General features: G+C 44.4%; 2 protein-coding genes across 6 annotated transcripts in view; both read right to left on the bottom strand.

The window, feature by feature from the left end:
* Window positions 1–28: 28 nt before the first annotated feature.
* PLPP5 (phospholipid phosphatase 5) lies at window positions 29–9,944 on the bottom strand. 2 transcript variants are annotated; one of them, XM_084615291.1, is made up of 7 exons: window positions 9,756–9,944; window positions 6,484–6,592; window positions 4,349–4,439; window positions 3,427–3,490; window positions 2,526–2,650; window positions 1,978–2,148; window positions 29–1,442 (listed from the first exon to the last, which is right to left on the bottom strand). In XM_084615291.1, the coding sequence occupies exons 2-7, from the start codon at window positions 6,586–6,588 to the stop codon at window positions 1,273–1,275; spliced, it is 726 nt and encodes a 241-aa protein (XP_084471417.1). In that variant the 5' UTR covers window positions 6,589–6,592; window positions 9,756–9,944; the 3' UTR covers window positions 29–1,272. The 2 variants fall into 2 exon arrangements, with proteins under 2 accessions (XP_084471417.1, XP_084471416.1); XM_084615290.1 differs by lacking the exon at window positions 9,756–9,944 and adding an exon at window positions 9,070–9,202.
* A 4,231-nt stretch (window positions 9,945–14,175) lies between these two features.
* NSD3 (nuclear receptor binding SET domain protein 3) overlaps window positions 14,176–17,347 on the bottom strand; it is a 59,241-nt gene continuing 56,069 nt past the window's right edge. For all 4 annotated transcript variants that reach the window (XM_084615280.1, XM_084615283.1, XM_084615282.1 and 1 more), the window contains one exon: window positions 14,176–16,481. In XM_084615280.1, the coding sequence (XP_084471406.1) occupies window positions 16,240–16,481 (242 nt within the window). In that variant the 3' untranslated portion in view covers window positions 14,176–16,239. The remainder of the gene's footprint in view (window positions 16,482–17,347) is intronic.

The raw sequence follows: 17,347 nt of genomic DNA, 5'->3' as shown, positions 1-17,347 counted from the left end.
TGCCAAGAAGGAACAGAACTCGTTTCACTGAATTAAAACCAGCTTTTTATTTGACATTAAAAAACCCAGTAAGGCTGAGCTCGTGAGTTCTCTGAACTCTTAGGGTTGATTAACAGGATGTACTTTTACAGGCCTTAGCTTGGCACAGTCAACAATTCCGGTACTTACTGTTTTTCTCACCACAGGTGTACAGTACATTTGAAATTAACACAAGAATGCAAATCATACAGTTGGTCCACAGGGAAACATCCTACAAGGGAAGATGCTGCATCCTTTCACCTTTAAGGGTTACAGATGGAGCAACATATCCTCCCTACAACGCAGTGAGCCCCTGGACAGTGCTGTACAGAGACGTCATCTCACCGCCCTGCTGCTTCTAGGTTGGAATCAAATATAAAACCCCACAGCATCTCTTTCCCCCCAGGTTAGTCATAATTCTTAGCAGTGGGACCTTAGGGTATTAGGCAGTCATGCCCATCAGATGGCTCTACAGTGCTGACCTTGGCCTTTGCTTGGGAGGATGTGGGAACACAGGACATGATGAGGTCCAGCTATCCCCTGTGACTTCGGGCAGGATTCTGGAAGCAAATGTATTTACAAATGGGCTGGAGAGCTCTGTGCAGAGTCCAACAATATGGCATGGAGAAATTCCAAAGCCAGCCAGGGTGCCACGCCAGGAAATCAGCCCAGCATCTGCTTGGTAGGACACAACTTCTTTAACAAAACCATACCGAGTGTGCCCAGGCTGCAGGGGGGGCCAAGCAGGTGCTATTTCTAAATGCACACAGTAAATGCTGTGTACCCACAACACAGCACTGACGGCCTCTTCTGATGTGCATGCTGTCCTTTCATAAAATGACCTCCTCCAGGGGAGAGGGCTGACTTCTCCATTCATTACTACATGGCCCTGTGCAACTTCAGGATTTCCACCAAGCTTCCTCTCACAGACAGCCAATTCTTGCTTTAGATGTTGTCGTAGCCAGACTGCTCCCCTCCCTCCTGCAAGCTAGAGTACAGTCACTTACACAGCTTCCTCCAGGGCTGGCCTGAAAGAGGGGAGTCTCTCTTAAACAAGACGAGCACAGGCCTGCTGAGTAGGACCACTTACCGCATTTGCAGGGGAACAATTCTTATTCAGCTATCAGCTGTGTTCTCCTTTGGGGTAGGCAGTGAGTAATGCTCCCAAAGCCTGTACCCCTTCCCCACCCTGTGGGCTGAAGAGTGGAAGGAATGATTACCCAAAGGCCAGTGCCAGCAAAGTGGATCCCATCGTTATATTTCCAGGAGGAAGCTAGAGCTGGCCAGCTTTTGCTCCTGTGCTGGAGACAGCTTGGCTTTACCCTGCAATGGTTTGTGGCACTCTGAGTCGGTCAGGGAAGGGTAATGCTGCCTGTAGCACAGGTATGCAAATGTGAAACCAATCGCTGAGCCAGCCAGCACATCTGTGGGGTGGAAACAACAGGGTGATTCACACACAGCACTGTCTCCCTGAACCCCAAGGAGCTCTGCTCCCATACCATGACACTAGGCAACCTGGGCCCGTGGCAAACCCACCACTGTTCAGAGCTCCCCATGAAATGACTGTGACAGCAAAGGTCTCTTCCAGGCAGCGATCCCCGAAGACACTTTCCCGTTCATAAGTACCTGTCCCATGGCACAGCTACAAGCCCGACACACAGCGGAACTGAAAGTCCCAGTGAGGACGATGCCTGCCCTGTCATGGTGCTCCAGTTAGAGCTGCCACTTAATCTTCAGCTCTAGCACTGAGCAGAACACACATTTCCCAGAGAGATCACGACCCCGGAAAGGACTTTTTCTTTCACCAACATTCCCTCATCCCACTTAGAGCCCTGAACATCAGTGCCCCATTCTATCTATCCAGGGTCTTCGGTGGTGCCCATCACCATGGTCACTGAACACTGTTCCCACAGGACAACCCACTGCCCCTGCTATCCTCTCCCCGGCCAGCATGCTCACCTTGCCAGTGGTGCTTGTAATCACAGGTGCGGGACAGAGCGATGAGGAGCGCGCAGAGCAGTGGTGATAAGAAAGCACAGAGCCGCCAGGATTTTCCACGCCCGCCAGGGGCGAAGCAGTGCAGTTTTCCTGCCAGGTACAAGGCAGAGAAGGCAAGACCAGCAAAGGCAACTGGACAAAAGGGGGAAATTCACATCACTGAGGAACCCATGCTCAGAGAGCTCAGCTCAGGGGCCATCCATTACCAGGAGTGATTTAAGAGTATAAAGGACCCCTCTGAGCTTGTCCTGAAAGGACAACTAGGCAAAAAGCAGGGCCAGGGAGGTAGTACTGATACCTGGCACTCGAGAGTGAGTTAGTCTGCAAACAGCAGTGAGCCTTGTGCACCGCCGTTTTACAGAGGGAAAAGTGAGGCCTGGCAAGAAGTCAATGAACATGCCCCAGGCCACATGGCAAGACAGCGGCAAAGTTGATCCCGCCTCCCAGGCACCTGCTCACCCTTGTTTGGTTCTCCCATGCTGCACTACGAAGAGGAAACAAACGCTTACAAGAGGAATGTCCACTCGGGAAGCTCTTGCGTCCCTCAGTCACCACGTCCACATCACCGGTGCACACCAGCTTGGAGTTTGCCCGTCCATCCGGAAAGCAGCGGTAAAAGAAATCCGGCCGTGGCCTAATGGGCAGAGAAGCAAAGCACAGCATGTGACCCTGCCCCATGCAGAGGAAGAGACGCTTAGCAGCTGGCATGGTTTGACTGGATGCTCCCCTGCTCAGGCTAAAGAACCAGAGGGCATCCTTGCCCGCCTGCTTTGGAATCCCCCCAGCACAGCCCTCGAGGAGTCTTCAAAACACCCACGCTGTCCACACAGCACCCAAACTCACCACACAGGGTTCTGAAAAGGGTCCTGGGGAAGGAAGGGCTAAGGGGTAGAGAATGGGGTATGGAGTCCTTCACCTCCAAGTGGCTGGCAGCTCTGGAAGTGAGAGCGCCTGACTAGAACAGAGAGTCGTTGCCCCCCAAAAGCTGCTGAGCAGCCTGGGTTGGGGTGGGGGGGTCCCAGTCCCAGGCACTGTGGCTGACCAGTAGCCACACCTCAACTGGCAGAGGAGCGAATGTGCTACAATGACTCAATGCCCCTCAGAGCCTGGTAGAGACCCTCCAAGAATAGCCTAGTGCAGTGGTGAGAGCATGCAGGGAAAGCTCACCTTGCCACTGCTGCTCTGTGGGGAGACACAAAGGGTCATTCCCCAGGGCCATCGGGCCTGTCCCAACACTAAATTCACTGAGGGTGGGTGTTTAAAACAGCCCCTGCTCTGTGGTTAAGAGAGTGCCCCCAGCCTGTCCCCGCACTTCCCCCCAAAAGGGTCTGGGAAAATTCAGCCAGTCACAGGCAGTGCACTGCTAAGTGCCTGGGTCTGTGGGCGCTGGCGATTAATGGACCTTCTTACCTCCCCACGACTAGCTTCACAGCATTTGTAAAGACCCCGTTCAGGGCAAGAGCAAGGCTGGCAGCTGGAAGAGAGAGAAGAGCCGGCTCAGCACCAAACGCATGTTAATATTTAACCCGCCCACACCCGCAGCAGGGGTTGGAGAAACTTTGCAGGTGGAGTTGGAGGAGTTCCCCTAATCAGTAGCCTCTATCAGAGGGATGCTTCAGCTGGTCCTGGTGCTGCATTGGTCTGCACGTCTGAGTTGACTTGAGAGGCGGCACATGGGCAATGGGGAAAACCGTGCCTTGCCCAGCAACACGGAGCATTCCCTGCAGGTGTTTGCCTTAGGGAAGGGCTGAACTCTGGGTCAGACAAGAGTGGACGATGGTCTGGGAAGGGCTAAGCACACATGTTCCAGCCCACAGAGGTGGTGGTGGGTTTTTTTTGTTTTTTTGTTTTTGTTTAAGAAAAATGGGTGAAATCCTGGTTCCACAGAAGCCACTGTTTTGCCACTGACTTCAGTGGAGTCAGGATGTTGCCCAGTAAGTGAAAGGCAGATAGTGGGAGACAGTCCAGCGAACAGACCCCAGGCAGGAGGAAGTTCCCAGTTCCCTAATGCACCCTGGCCAACATGCTGTGTAAGACCAGCCATGGATTCAAGAGACCCCTCCTCCCCTCAGGCCCATTCTCCATCACACGGAGGTTCCTGAGTCGTAACAAGGCGATGCCCCCACCCTAGGCTGTGACATTAGCCACAGCTCTAAACTATTGCGTGAGTACAATGATGCTCTCTGTGTCCCATGTGCTGGGGACTGATCCACCCTGATTTACCCACTGGGTGTTACTGCTGCCAGGAGCAAGAGCTTGTTTGCCCCAGGGATGCCCTCAGTTCAGCGCAATGTTGTTGGTGCGACTGTCAGGATTGCTGGGGGGAGCTCACCCAAAAAGGCCTCCTGCGTGTCTCTGCGGTCGACTTTCATGAGGAATTTTGCCAGGAGGATGAACGTCAGGGGAAACAGAAACGAAATTAACTGCAATGAGACAAGACAGCACAGTCACAACATTGCACGTTTGTTCCGTGGCTTCCCAACCAAAAATCAATGCATGAGCTATTAAAGGAGGCTAAAAACCTTCACCCCTAAACCAAATAGTGCTCCCCCCTTCGCTCTTTACAAAGCGAAAGCTGATCCCAGCTATTAGCATCGGTAGCGAACACTGAATAAGCGTAGGTACCAGTAGCACGGCTTCCTCTCTGCTGTCTGCCATCCAGCTCTCACTAATGCCCTAACCTGCAGGGTGCAAAGGCCATCAGTAGGGAGCTCTCCAGATACAAGGACAGCAAAGATAAAGAAGAACAGCAGCCAAAAATTCTGCCTGTTAAAAAGCTCCAGTCCGTGTAATATCCTTGCCCTGCTGCTGCTGCTTCTGTTTAGGGGAGCTCTTAAGGGGGTTATGTTCATATACCTCTGTAGAATGCCAAGCACATTGTAGGAGCCGTCTAAATAATCACACTGCGGCCTCGGCCTGCTTCCCTACATCACTTCCACCGTGGCACTCCCTCGCTGCTGTTCAGTCAGACGTTGCTTCCTGAGAACACTACGGCCCCTGAGCATGTTTCACTTTCTAGGCGCTTTGCAAATATTAACTAATTAATCCATCAGCTGTAGCATTGAAATTGTTTGCTAGGGAGAAAAACAAGAGCAGCTGTCAGGAGACAGCAGTTGTTATTGCTGATATCTCAGGGACAACGGACTCTTGGGGATTGTGTCACAATACCCAGTGCTCCAGGGAATGCTCTTGTCGTCAGACAAGCCCAAATGTCATTTGCTGTCACTTTGGGAGTTTAACATGGCACTTGACCTAAAGGTCAATTCACCAAATCCAAATGCCATGCAAGAGTTTTCTCCTTTAGCATTTCCTACATGCTGTACCTGCCTCTTCAACAAAAAGGAACCGTAGTTCTTTGCCCCCAAAGCCACTGACCAATCCAAGAACTGCAGCATCTCACCGGGAATGCCACTTCCACAAATCAAGGGACAGAGTCCATCAACAAAACACAGTCTACCTGAAAGCTGGTTAGTTTACTGTTAACACATTTTTTTAATCTCCCGTCCTACCCCTGAACTGGAGTTCAGTTTTTGCGATTTTATAATCACATTTTCCTATTTTAAATGCTTTTTCTCCCCCGTTGCTATGTGAAGCCCCACACAAACAGCAGGGGAAGTTGTGTCCGGGCAGCACAGTACATGCAGTCGGCTTCACTATAGGAACTGATACAGAATTAAAATTCTCTCTTCCAGTAATAATGATCTTAAGTGCTACCTGCAGCTATAGTAGGTAAACAGTCTTCAGAGAGAAGCCTGTTTTTTTCTGAGGGTGTGCCTACAATCCTCTATCACATTTCCATTCTTCTTGAGCTTCATTCAGGTTCTCAGTCATCACAGCACTTAAGCATGTGCTTAACTCTAATCACATGCTAAAGTGCTTTGTTGGATCAGCAGTTTACTGACACCCAGTAACCACTCATCCAATCGATCATCACTTCTCCCTCTCTTCCCATCTCATCTTTCCCCTGCCTCCTCTTTCTCTAGGGATCTACATTCCCTCTTCTTTGGCTTGGTTGTATAGTTATATCTCCTACCTCACGTCCAATACAAACTTTTAAATCACCAAAAATTTGGCCCAAAAGGTGAGGTTTTGTTAAAAACAATTGCTTATAAAACTTAGCCCAACAGAAACAATTTCACAGTTGATTTTAAACAATATTCCCTGGCAGTGTGTGAAATGCGAAGCTCTGCAGCACTGAACCTGACAGTAAAACTGACTGTGAACAAACATGAAACGGATTTTCAGTGTCCAAGCTGAAATGCAAAAAGTAATCTCAGAGCACCAGTAAAGAGAGGTCCATCAGATTTTAAACATTCTTTCATTTCTAATAATCTAAAATACCATTAGTCATGTAAATTAAGAAGAGTGTTTGTTTCCATGATTTTTTAGCTGATAGCTATTATTTTAAAGGAAAACTATAAAGAAAAAACCTAAGACGAGAGTCTAGTGAACTGAGTGAATACTTACAAACATGAGCTTGGTGGGTACATGGTCCGCTTCTATGTATGGGTTTTTATAAAGCCACATCTCTTCAGGCTGTATGACACGTTCAAATGGAGGCAGAAGTTCCATGATCCTAGAGAAAAAACAACACTTTGGAAAGGTGCATGCTAGTGCCGGGATTTGGGTAGTTCTAAGGAGGTGGTCAGCTGAGTGACTCCTACTTACTCTCTCACACAATACAAGAACAAGGAGACACATAATGAAATTAAAAGGCAACAATGGTTGAAACTGATGAAACACTTTGCAAGCACCTACTGCCACAAGGCATTGTTAGAAACACTCAAATCACCCAGCCAGCACAGTGATTCTGTTTCATTACCAGAGGATCCAACAGGTCCGCTGAATTTAAAAAGGCACTAGCTATTTACATGACTAATATGAATTCCATTCTCATATATACTAGCTATGATAAAAATATATGAGATAAAACCATATGTTTCAGGGCACACACCAACCACTGACTGACTGGGGCTAGGAGAAAACTTTCCCAATTAGGTTATTGGATGATTGACCATGAAGCATCAATTACAGGATACAGTCAGGTTTCAGAGTAACAGCCGTGTTAGTCTGTCTTTGCAAAAAGAAAAGGAGTACTTGTGGCACCTTAGAGACTAACCAATTTATTTGAGCATGAGCTTTCGTGAGCTACAGCTCACTTCATCGGATGAATTCATCATTGCATCCGATAAGTGAGCTGTAGCTCACGAAAGCTCATGCTCAAATAAATTGGTTAGTCTCTAAGGTGCCCCAAGTACTCCTTTTCTTTTTGCGGATACTGTCAGAGGCTAGGTACTGAAATAGATGGGTCATTGGTATTCTCAGATATGTCCAATCCTATCTTCCTAACTGCCTAATGAGTAGGCAGGTTGCATCTTGGGCTTGTCTACATGAAAAAACTACCCTGGTTTAAGGTGTAAATTTAAACCCATATAGTTAAACCACTGCAAAAAGCTATGAGGACACAGATTCTGATTTAAGAGCAGCTTATCTCACAGGAATTGCCAGACTGGATCAGACCCAAGGGCGAGGTCCCTCTAGTCCTGTACCGTATCTGTTACGGTGGCCAGCACCAGATGCCTCAGAGGAAGGTCCAAGAACTCTGCAGTAGGTAAATGTGGGATAATCCATGGTCAGCATTAGGGCTCCTTCTGATCTCTCATAGTTAGAGATTGGCTTAAACCCTGAAGCACAAGGTTTAATATCCCCGTTTAACATTAGTTACTACTCTGGATATTCTTTTTATCCATATAACGATCCAGTCCCTTTTTGACTCTTGCGAAGTTTTAGTCTCAGTGACATCCTGTGGCAATGAGTCCCACAGCTCAATTATCATTTCAGTCCATTTATCAGGTATAGATGTAAGGCATACTGGTCTGTAATTGCCAGGATCCAGAGCCATTCTTAAATATAGCCACAACATCTGTTACCTTCCAATCTCTACTTTACTCAGCAGGTTTAAACTGAAGTGTCATGTACCAGTTTAACTCTATCAATTTAAGAACCAGTTTAAGTTAAACAGGCAGCTTTCCTATATAGTCAAGGCCTCTCTCTCAATGGAGGGAACCTCCTCTGTTTTGAAAGTGACCCGAAAGAGGAAACATCAAGCCAAGTCAGCCACATACCCCTCTGCTAAAAGAAAAGGAGGACTTGTGGCACCTTAGAGACGAACCAATTTATTTGAGCATGAGCTTTCGTGAGCTACAGCTCACTTCATCGGATGCATGCCGTGGAAACTGCAGCTCATGCTCAAATAAATTGGTTCGTCTCTAAGGTGCCACAAGTACTCCTTTTCTTTTTGCGAATACAGACTAACACGGCTGTTACCCTGATACCCCTCCGCTGAATCCCTGCAGGCTGGCTACACTGGGGAGAAAATGAGGCATTCCACACCAGGACAGGTTTATCCTAATCTCCAGAAATTAAAAGCAGGTTCTCTGTAGCTGCCATCCAGCCTGTCCCCTGGTTCTGGGGTGCCACAGATACCAACCACAAGGGCGGTCGGTCTCCGGAGCCTCCCATCATTAAGTCACAGTGCAGCCCAGGCTACCGGTAACCGTTACCGCTTGGCAGCGGGTGGCCCAAGTGCCATGAGCAGCCGGGTTGGCTCTCAGTCCAGTGTCCAGCTGGCACAGAAGGATCACATCACCAGCACCCAAGAGGGTGGGGGCTGTCCTGGGGGGATCCCCGTGTGTGCTAAAGTGGGGGGTTCCCCTGCCCTGGCCCTGCCCTCAACAGGGGGTGTTTCCCAGGGGGATCCCCATCTGTGCTATTGGGGGGGCCTGCCCCGGGGATCCCCGTGTGTGCTAAGGTGGGGGGTTCCCCCGCCCTGTCCCTGATGGGGGGTTGTTTCCCAGGGGGATCCCCATCTGTGCTATTGGGGGGGGCTGCCCTGGAGATCCCCCTGTGCGCTAAGGTGGGGGGTTCCCCAACCCTAGCCCTGCCCCTAACGGGGGGGGGTTTCCGAGGGGATCCCCATCTGCGCTATATGGGGGGGTTCCCGGGGGACCCCCCCCGCCTGCGCCACGTGTCTCCCGGCCGGGCCCCACTCACAGGAAGGCCCCGAAGAGCAGCCCCCGCGCGCCCACTTCGGCCACCAGCCGCGGCCCCTCCATGCTCCGGGCGGGCAGCGCGGCGCGGCCGCTCCCTGCAGCCGGGCCCGGCGGCTCCGCCCCGGCCGCGCCCGGCGACGTGGCTGCAGCCCGCGCCCGCCCTCTGCCGAGCGCCGCCGGCGGCTGCTGCGGCCCCGGCCGGGGAAAACCCGCCCCGGCCACGGGTTACACAACCCCCATCACAGAGCAGCACAAGCCCGCCAGGCACCCCACTAACCCGCACAAAGCCAGCCCCGCCGGGAACCACACCCCAGCACCACTCGCGGCCCTGGTGCATTGCAGGTAATTCCCGTGCGTTTCCACGGGGGAGCAAAGAGGCTAGACCTGAACTGTGAACACAGCGTGGCCATTCTACCCCTAGGAGCGTTTACTCCTGCTGGGGCGCTAGATCTTTAGAATGTCTTTAAAAATAAAATCACAGGGGGAAGAATTCGTGTTTTACTTTTTAAAAAGGTGGGAGAAGAGGGAATTCACCAAATAATCCCTTTTACAAATGAAGCAAGATTTAAAGATACACCCATGGGGAATTGGCAAGGATCACAGAGCAAGCAGTAAACCAAGGGCTTAAAAATAAAAGATTTAATAAGGAAGCAAATTCTGAAGTTCAGCCTCTAGGCTGTAGGTTACCTTTTTGTGCAGAAACCTCTGAGATTAAGCTGCCTCCTCTTAGGTGTCTGTAAAATGTCCAGTACACTTTGGGTGCTAGATAAATAAGACCAACAGGAAACATTTAAGCCACTTGGCAGAGATTACCAAAAAAAAAAAACACCCTTTCCTACTGAACCAAGTCCCTCTTTTAGACATATAGAAAAGCACCAGCTACAAATAATGAACACCACTAGAATTCAGGGTGGTACTGCATTAATGTCTTTGGTCTACCTCTACTTCAACAATCCCATATGAAGCACAGTTACTAGTATAAATGTCAACTGACAATATTTTATAAAAGGACAATCAATATGTAAGATCACAAAGCAGTTGCACATACATTTAGAAAAGTACAAACATTAAATATAGACTAAAGATCTAAGACAGACGCTAGATTAATGCTCCAGTTCAGCTAGGATGACAGCACCAGAGAACCAGTATGAAAGAATCAGACCTTGACTTATTTTTCAAAGCAACTGACTCTGTTGAAATATAAATATACGAGCTGTTCCTTCTGGTTGTACAAAATTCCTTTTGGTGTGCTTTGTAAAACAGAACTGCAGAATGCTTTCCATAGATTCCAGGCCTTCGCTCTGTGATCATCCATGTTAAAGAGGCTTTATTATAAATACATAGGGGCTCTTTCTAGAGAGCTTTTCTAAAAGACCACATTTGTAACTTTATTCTCAGTTGAATTCACACACTGGTGTCAATAAATATTTTACATTATATCTGTTTATTGGTCACTTTGTTTGCGGTGTGTTTTTGTTGCTGTCCATAGACTGTTTATGTTCTCTGTCCATAGACTGAAAGTTACAATATGAAAAAATTCACATTCTTAATTGGAACATTCAGAACAATTTATTGAAGTCAACCTCAAGCAAAATTTTAAATCAGTGGAATGTCATTAAAACCCTTTCCAAATTAATCCTCACAGAAGCAAAAACACATCTGAATTCCAAAGTATTTGTAAAATAAAAAAGGCAACATCTCAGTAAATATAATGTACAAAAATTATATGATCCTACCATCACAACATTCAGTAAGAAGCTAAAATATTACAGGCAATTCTAAATACACTATAACTAGCTGACAATAAGCTATCTATATACAGGTTAACCAAGCTTTACAGGTTTCACACTATGCAAGAGAACATAGGCCAAACAACAACCCCCCATCCCAATATTGTATATCTCAAAGTCTATGCGGCAACATCAAGTCATAATACAGTAATGCCCCAGTGGAACATCCCCAGGGAAAATTAACACTACTCTGTTAGTGTCAAGAGCTTCTAGCCAAGTTCTAGAAACTCCTAAGATATTGACTTTAGTGAATATTGATGCTTTGCTATTAAAGACTCAAGTGATTTAGTTAAAATAACATTTCACAGAATCTACAAAGTTTGTTACAGATAAACAAAGTCTACAGAAATAACGACTCTACAAAGGTCATTGTTACAGATAAAGATTACATGGAAATGAAAACAGAATCTGTAGGTATCTGTGTTTGTTGTGCAATATCACTTGTGTAGATACAAATGAGTTAAATTTTAATAGCAACCCCAAATATGCACATACCCTTATACAAAAGAGACAATCTTATTACTAGCCAGTTGTAATAGTTATTTATCGTCTTGGTTTTCAGTGGCAACATGATTAGTTTGCTTATAAATTAAAAAATATGACACTAGAAATGAGATATGGATCAATATTAATGAACAGGAAGCAAGTGTATTTCATCCAGTCTGTTTGTAAATCAAAAGTGAACAAGAATTCCTTAAAACGTCCAGTGCTACACTATGGGACAAATGTTTGGGAGAGGATCAAACATATAGCCACAGTTGCTTTTCAAGCTAGAAGAGACACCATTAAAAATGGCAGCTGTCTCACTCTTGTGCACAAATACAATCAGTACCACATGACAAACAGTGAATGCATGGCTTTGGCAAATTCATATCTATTTTCCCTTTTTGTTTTTATATTGTCCTATACGAAGTACAGACAGTTTCAATTTTATAATCCTCCCACCCTCACTAGGGTAAAAGTACCTGAGTTTGCCACTCAGGAGTAGAATATAATAGGAAACAAGCATTTTTCTTCTTTTTCTGAATGACATCTTGAATACATCCAGAATTTCAGGAGTGTATCATAAGTGCAAATGTCTTTTGCTATACAAAAATAAGTGGCAGGGGTTGAGGGAGTGGATACAATATTATAAAGCAAAGGACATCAAAAAGTCAAAAAGCTGCTGGTGTCTCATGCACTAATACACTTCTCATTAAGAGCACACAAGTCTGAGACATCTGCTTTGAAAAACTCTCTCCATTTTGCCTTGAATACACTGGGAGTGGAAAATCATTTTTAACTCAAGTTAAGGGGGGAGGTAAAGAGACTTTTAATGTCGTATATAAAAAATGTTATCTATGTATAAATAAAATAGCTGTAAAAATAATGAACTGCAGAGCTTCAAGTACATTAAACCCTGAATTCAATGAGGCAGAGGTTTCAATGTTAAAGTGACTACTTCGTACCAGCGGCAGACATTCTCATTCCCCTACCCCACCTCCCTAACCCAACCCAGATAATTTTTTTTGTTAATTTCAGTATATACATATTTTACGTCTAGAAGTTCACTTTCTATTATGTCTAGTAAATGTGTCTTTCCGATTCCACCTGGAAACTCAGATATAACAAGTTTTTAGTGGAAAGGCCAAACGAAACATTCTATCCCTTTCATTCCATGTTAGACTCTCTAAGCCTCTGGTGGTAAACATAGCGAAGATAATTCATCCAGAAAAACTTGCCCTTACAATTAGCTGTCCTGATCTGCAAATGCCTTCCATTCTTACATCCTACTGATGAGATGACAAGCCAATTTTACAGACTATCGGAAAACTGCAGTAATTAATCCTTACACCATTAGGGCATGGTCCACAGAACCTCTGATCTGAACTAAGATGCATACTCTATAATAAAAGGGCTCCAGTAAAGTAAACCAGAAACATCTGTGCAGGGCAGCTCAAGTATTGCATTACTGTGTAGCCAGCAGATCATCATCATCTATAGTCAGGAGTTTGCTGAAAGTCTGACCCTATTTTAACATTTAGCAGACAAAAAAAAATCCAAATGAGAGGGGAAAAAACAATGTGATTGGCACCTCCTTCACTTAAGAAAGGGCTGCCAGATTATTATATACTGTTAATTAAAGCACTTTATTTTCCAGCCAGGAAGTAACAAACCACCACAGCATTCACTTCTTTGCAGCAAATTGTAGGACTCTGGACTAAAACTTCCAAACAAACAAAACCACCCCTCTCTAGCATTTTTCCTAGAGTTCAATTTAGAGACACTGAAAGTTTAATTCAACAGCCCAAAATACACAGAAATACTGATAAATCAAAATGTCAATATTTACGGTAACAAATTTATAGCAACAAATTTCTGCTTTACTACAAAAGTTAAGTTATTCTTCCATTCACTTTAAATAATGTTACAAAAACATGGTTAAAATTTGTTTTCAGCATATTCTGTGTTCTGCATACAAAATCATCATCTAAATAAAGAGAATCCCCAGTTATCACCAATTTATTTCAACCCGATGTTCTCTTATTTCACTAAAAAGCTTCCTGATGCTTTGGATATTCTCCTTCTGTCCAGCAGGTAGAAAACCAATTCAAGTTTTATACTCATAATTATACACATTTAAAAGCTATCCTTGTCCTCACACCACCCATGTCTCAGCCCAGCTGTTGGCTGCTTTCAGTTACAGTTTTCTTATGTAAAGGATTAAACAAGAGAGGACAACCAGCAAGAACTTTGAAACTAAAGATATAGTGACATGGAGTGACAACTGACTCCATGACCCTCACAGCATTATGATTTGCTAAACTCCATGACCCTCACAGCATTATATGATTTGCTAAACTTTCAGAGTACCTTGACATACTTCATTATGCCCAATATGCTGATATGTCAGAATATATTTTGATCATTTCACATGGCAATTAATATTTTGAAACAGCTGTCAGCTCATTGACGTCTCAAATGCTTAAGGCATTTTGACATTGCCATTCCTCCCCAATCAATGACAAGACAGTGTTGACATACTATAGAAGAAAGAACATGGGAACACTTCATCATACAGTATTTGCAAAGTTCAGCACTTTCTGGCTTACTATATCCAAAAATCATCTGAACAACAGAAAATCTAACATTCTATTATACAATGTAAACAGACCAGGTCTTAGGGACACTACCAAGGAAAGAGCTGTGTTTGGAATTTTAGAAAAGGGTGAAAACCCCCTCCATTAAGAGCTTTTTTTTTTTTATCACAAACAAAAAAGCTAAGAAAAATAAAATCCTATTTTGTTTACATTTTTTCTTTTCTTTTTTTTTTTTTTTGTAAAAAATACCAAAATATAGCACTGCTTACAAGCAAGATTAGTGTTTTAGACATTCACTTCAGTATTGGCCACAACAGGGCAAGTAATCTGCATTTTCCATTAGCACTCTAAACCATAAACTAACTCAAAGATCACATAAGAGATCTATACTAGGTAACAAAACAAAAAAACCCACACAAACTGAGTTTACTGGAAAGGGATCTGTAAATTGTTCCAAGAGGAATAGCTTCCAGGTCAGTGAAGTGGCATTTCAGGTGCTTCAAAGGCTGTAGTGTATTTTGTTAATTTTGCAATTGCACAAAAAAGAAAAAAAGTACAAATTTGACCTCCACTCTCACTGGATTAGAAATAATTTGAGAATGCAAAAGGAAACCTGGTACAAAGGTGAGCCATATTCCAAAGCCCTATAGTTTTATTTTCCACCCCTTTATTAATCACTTTCTGGACCTGAGATGCCACCATGTACCTGCAGGTCTATGCAGACATTTTCCCAGAGACAATGTTGAATGTTCTTCAGAATTAATAAAAAAATTCTCTCTGCCATGTGCCAGCCATGCCTTGTATTAATTCCTTCCATTTGGGGGTGCTCCAGAACACCCAGTGGCAGAAAGTTAGTGTAAAGTTAGCTGGTAATATCAGTACACCAGCCATTGCCTACAAATTAAAGGATTACAGTTGACTATGCTAACTATACTGGGATATACACAGTACTTTGTAAGACTGAGTGCCTTAGTGTAGGCCCAATATATACCCTGTTAATTCAGGAAGTGCTTTTAAGAACTGATTTTTCACTATTGGATAAAAACCAATGAAGATAAATTCAATTGTGAGATATATCCCCACCCCCGCAAATCTAAACATCCCTGCTCCCCAAAACTCTTTTAAAAACACATAACACACACATGGGGTCGATCCCCTATTCCTTTAACACTCAAGAACTCCCTTTGAAACCAATAGGAGTTTGGGAGGAAGGTACCAAAAGATCAGGCTCTAAGAGAATCACCATGAAACAAGCACAGACTAGACATCTGATAAATACATAGAAAACAGCTCAATTCTGCACCCACTGAAGTCAATGACAAAGCTCGCAATGACTCCAACAAAAGCAGGATCAGGGCTTTCACTATGAAGAATGTAGTGCAATGTCCATAAGCTGTCCATGAATCCTCTCCACCCAAAACTGCCCTCCAAACGAAGCGAGGCAGAAAAGTGACCATTGCACAGTTAAGCTCTTTCTATGCTTCCTTTGTCAGCTAACACCGCTCATTTTAACAATGAGGGACCATAATTCCTTCCCCTCCCCTTTTTTATTAAAAGTATCTAGTGAAATAAAAAGCACTTCAAGAAAAAAAAAAAAGAAATGTGGATAATACTCCTAATTTCCTATGTGAAAATCTTTACAACATTATTCATAATAAATTAAGCATAATGAGATGAAATTCATCTTCTCAAAAGACCTTTAAAGATGAATGCAGCTGGAATGAAGGCATTTCACTGTCCACTGCTCTGAAACCCACATCACTCCTCCTGGTGTTACGTGAAAGCTGTTTGTAGATTGCAGAGGGTTGGTACTCTCCCTTTTTTAATAACTAGACATACACTGATTGGTTTTACTACTCAATTATTTTTTTTAGACACGCTGACTGATCAGGACCAGAATCCTCAACATCCTTTAAAATTAAATAAATAAATATGTTATGTTTTCCTTTCTACACTCAAAGAACATATTTTAACACAATATTCTTTTCAACGTCAAAAGGTTTGCTTTTTTAGATTTTTTTTTTTCTCCCCTTAAGAAAGCCAAGACATTTCTGCTTTCCAACAGTAAGAGCTGCTGAAGCACATTCAAGGGTAAGGTAAGGTAAGAAAAGGACAAGAACAGAAACACCCCCCTCCCCCCCAAAAAAACGGACACCACTGACTGCTTCTGCTTGCCAAGATTAGATGGTCCCTTTCCCAGTTCCAACAAGGCAGCGCTGATGATGAAGACTGAATGTGTCATAGCAGTCTCTTCAAGTTCATCATCTATTTGCCATTTGTTGTTTGTTTTTTTTAACAACTTTATTCCTTTGCTTCTTCTCCAGGGTTCTGTGGTTGCAATTTGCATTTTATCTTGCTCCAATACTCTGGTGCCACAGGAGATTTGGGGTTATGTTCAGAGCAGCAGAGACGGCCATCCAATGCTGATGCCACTAAGGCTCCCTTCTCATGATCTTTACAGAACGAACGAGGGCAAAACTCGCAGAATGAAATTGCAGGATTGCTACAGATGTCACACTGGTGCCATGGACATTCCCACTTTCCTGGAGATGGAAGAAGAGAGGGAGAGAAAGGAAAAAGGAAGTTGAAGTTAGTCTTTATCTGGGGTAGATATTGGAATTGATCTTTATCATTCCATGTAGTACAGAGTCATTCAACTCTATGCATAAAAGATACTTCCCAAAAGCCAGCTTTTATTGAAGTTCCTGCATCTGTCTTTTTCACAAGGATTGAACTGGAAGCAGTTGTTATTGACAAATTTATATTTTTGAGCTTCAGGTTGACTGTAAGCAAAACACTACTGCACTGTAGAGCCAAATGTAACCAGATTCACCTCCCTTGGCACCAGAACACATTGTGTAGTTGCAAGATAGAGAGTTGGCGTCTATGCACGTCTGACTTGTGAAATTCACTGTCTTCTGGGTCTGAACATAGTAATTATTTGGATACACTGAAATGGGTATCCTAAATCAATCTTTATAACAGAATCACACTGCACTATATTGTGAAAAACAAAGAATGGCTGAGTTATGAGTCATCAATGAGAAGGTGGCTCAGGCAAGAGTGGGATCGGGCAATGCCATATTTAAGCACAACAGAGACCATCACAAAAACTTGCAGGCATGCATTAGCATAACCACATGCCAAACTGTCAGGTTGTAAAATTAGACTGAGCATGTCAAAAAGGAAAGTTAACAGCTTCTCCTTTCCCTCACACTGAAATCATGCTATATTCCTTTAAGCTGGGTTGCTGTAGAGAAAACAGGAAGCACTCTCCTTCTTCGGGACATAACGCGCTGCATCCACAGCATACCCAGACTCTTAGTCCAGAGAGTAAGAACAGCACCAAGCCAGAACTCCAGATCTCTAGCATGGTTGTGTCTGCTTCCACCAGGCCAGGTAAAAAACA

This window comes from Lepidochelys olivacea (genome assembly GCF_965140295.1).
Source record: "Lepidochelys olivacea isolate rLepOli2 genome assembly, chromosome: 26".
In the NCBI taxonomy this organism is placed as follows: domain Eukaryota; kingdom Metazoa; phylum Chordata; order Testudines; family Cheloniidae; genus Lepidochelys; species Lepidochelys olivacea.
Note: the sequence above shows the minus strand (reverse complement) of the source record. Positions and strands in the feature narration are given on the sequence as shown.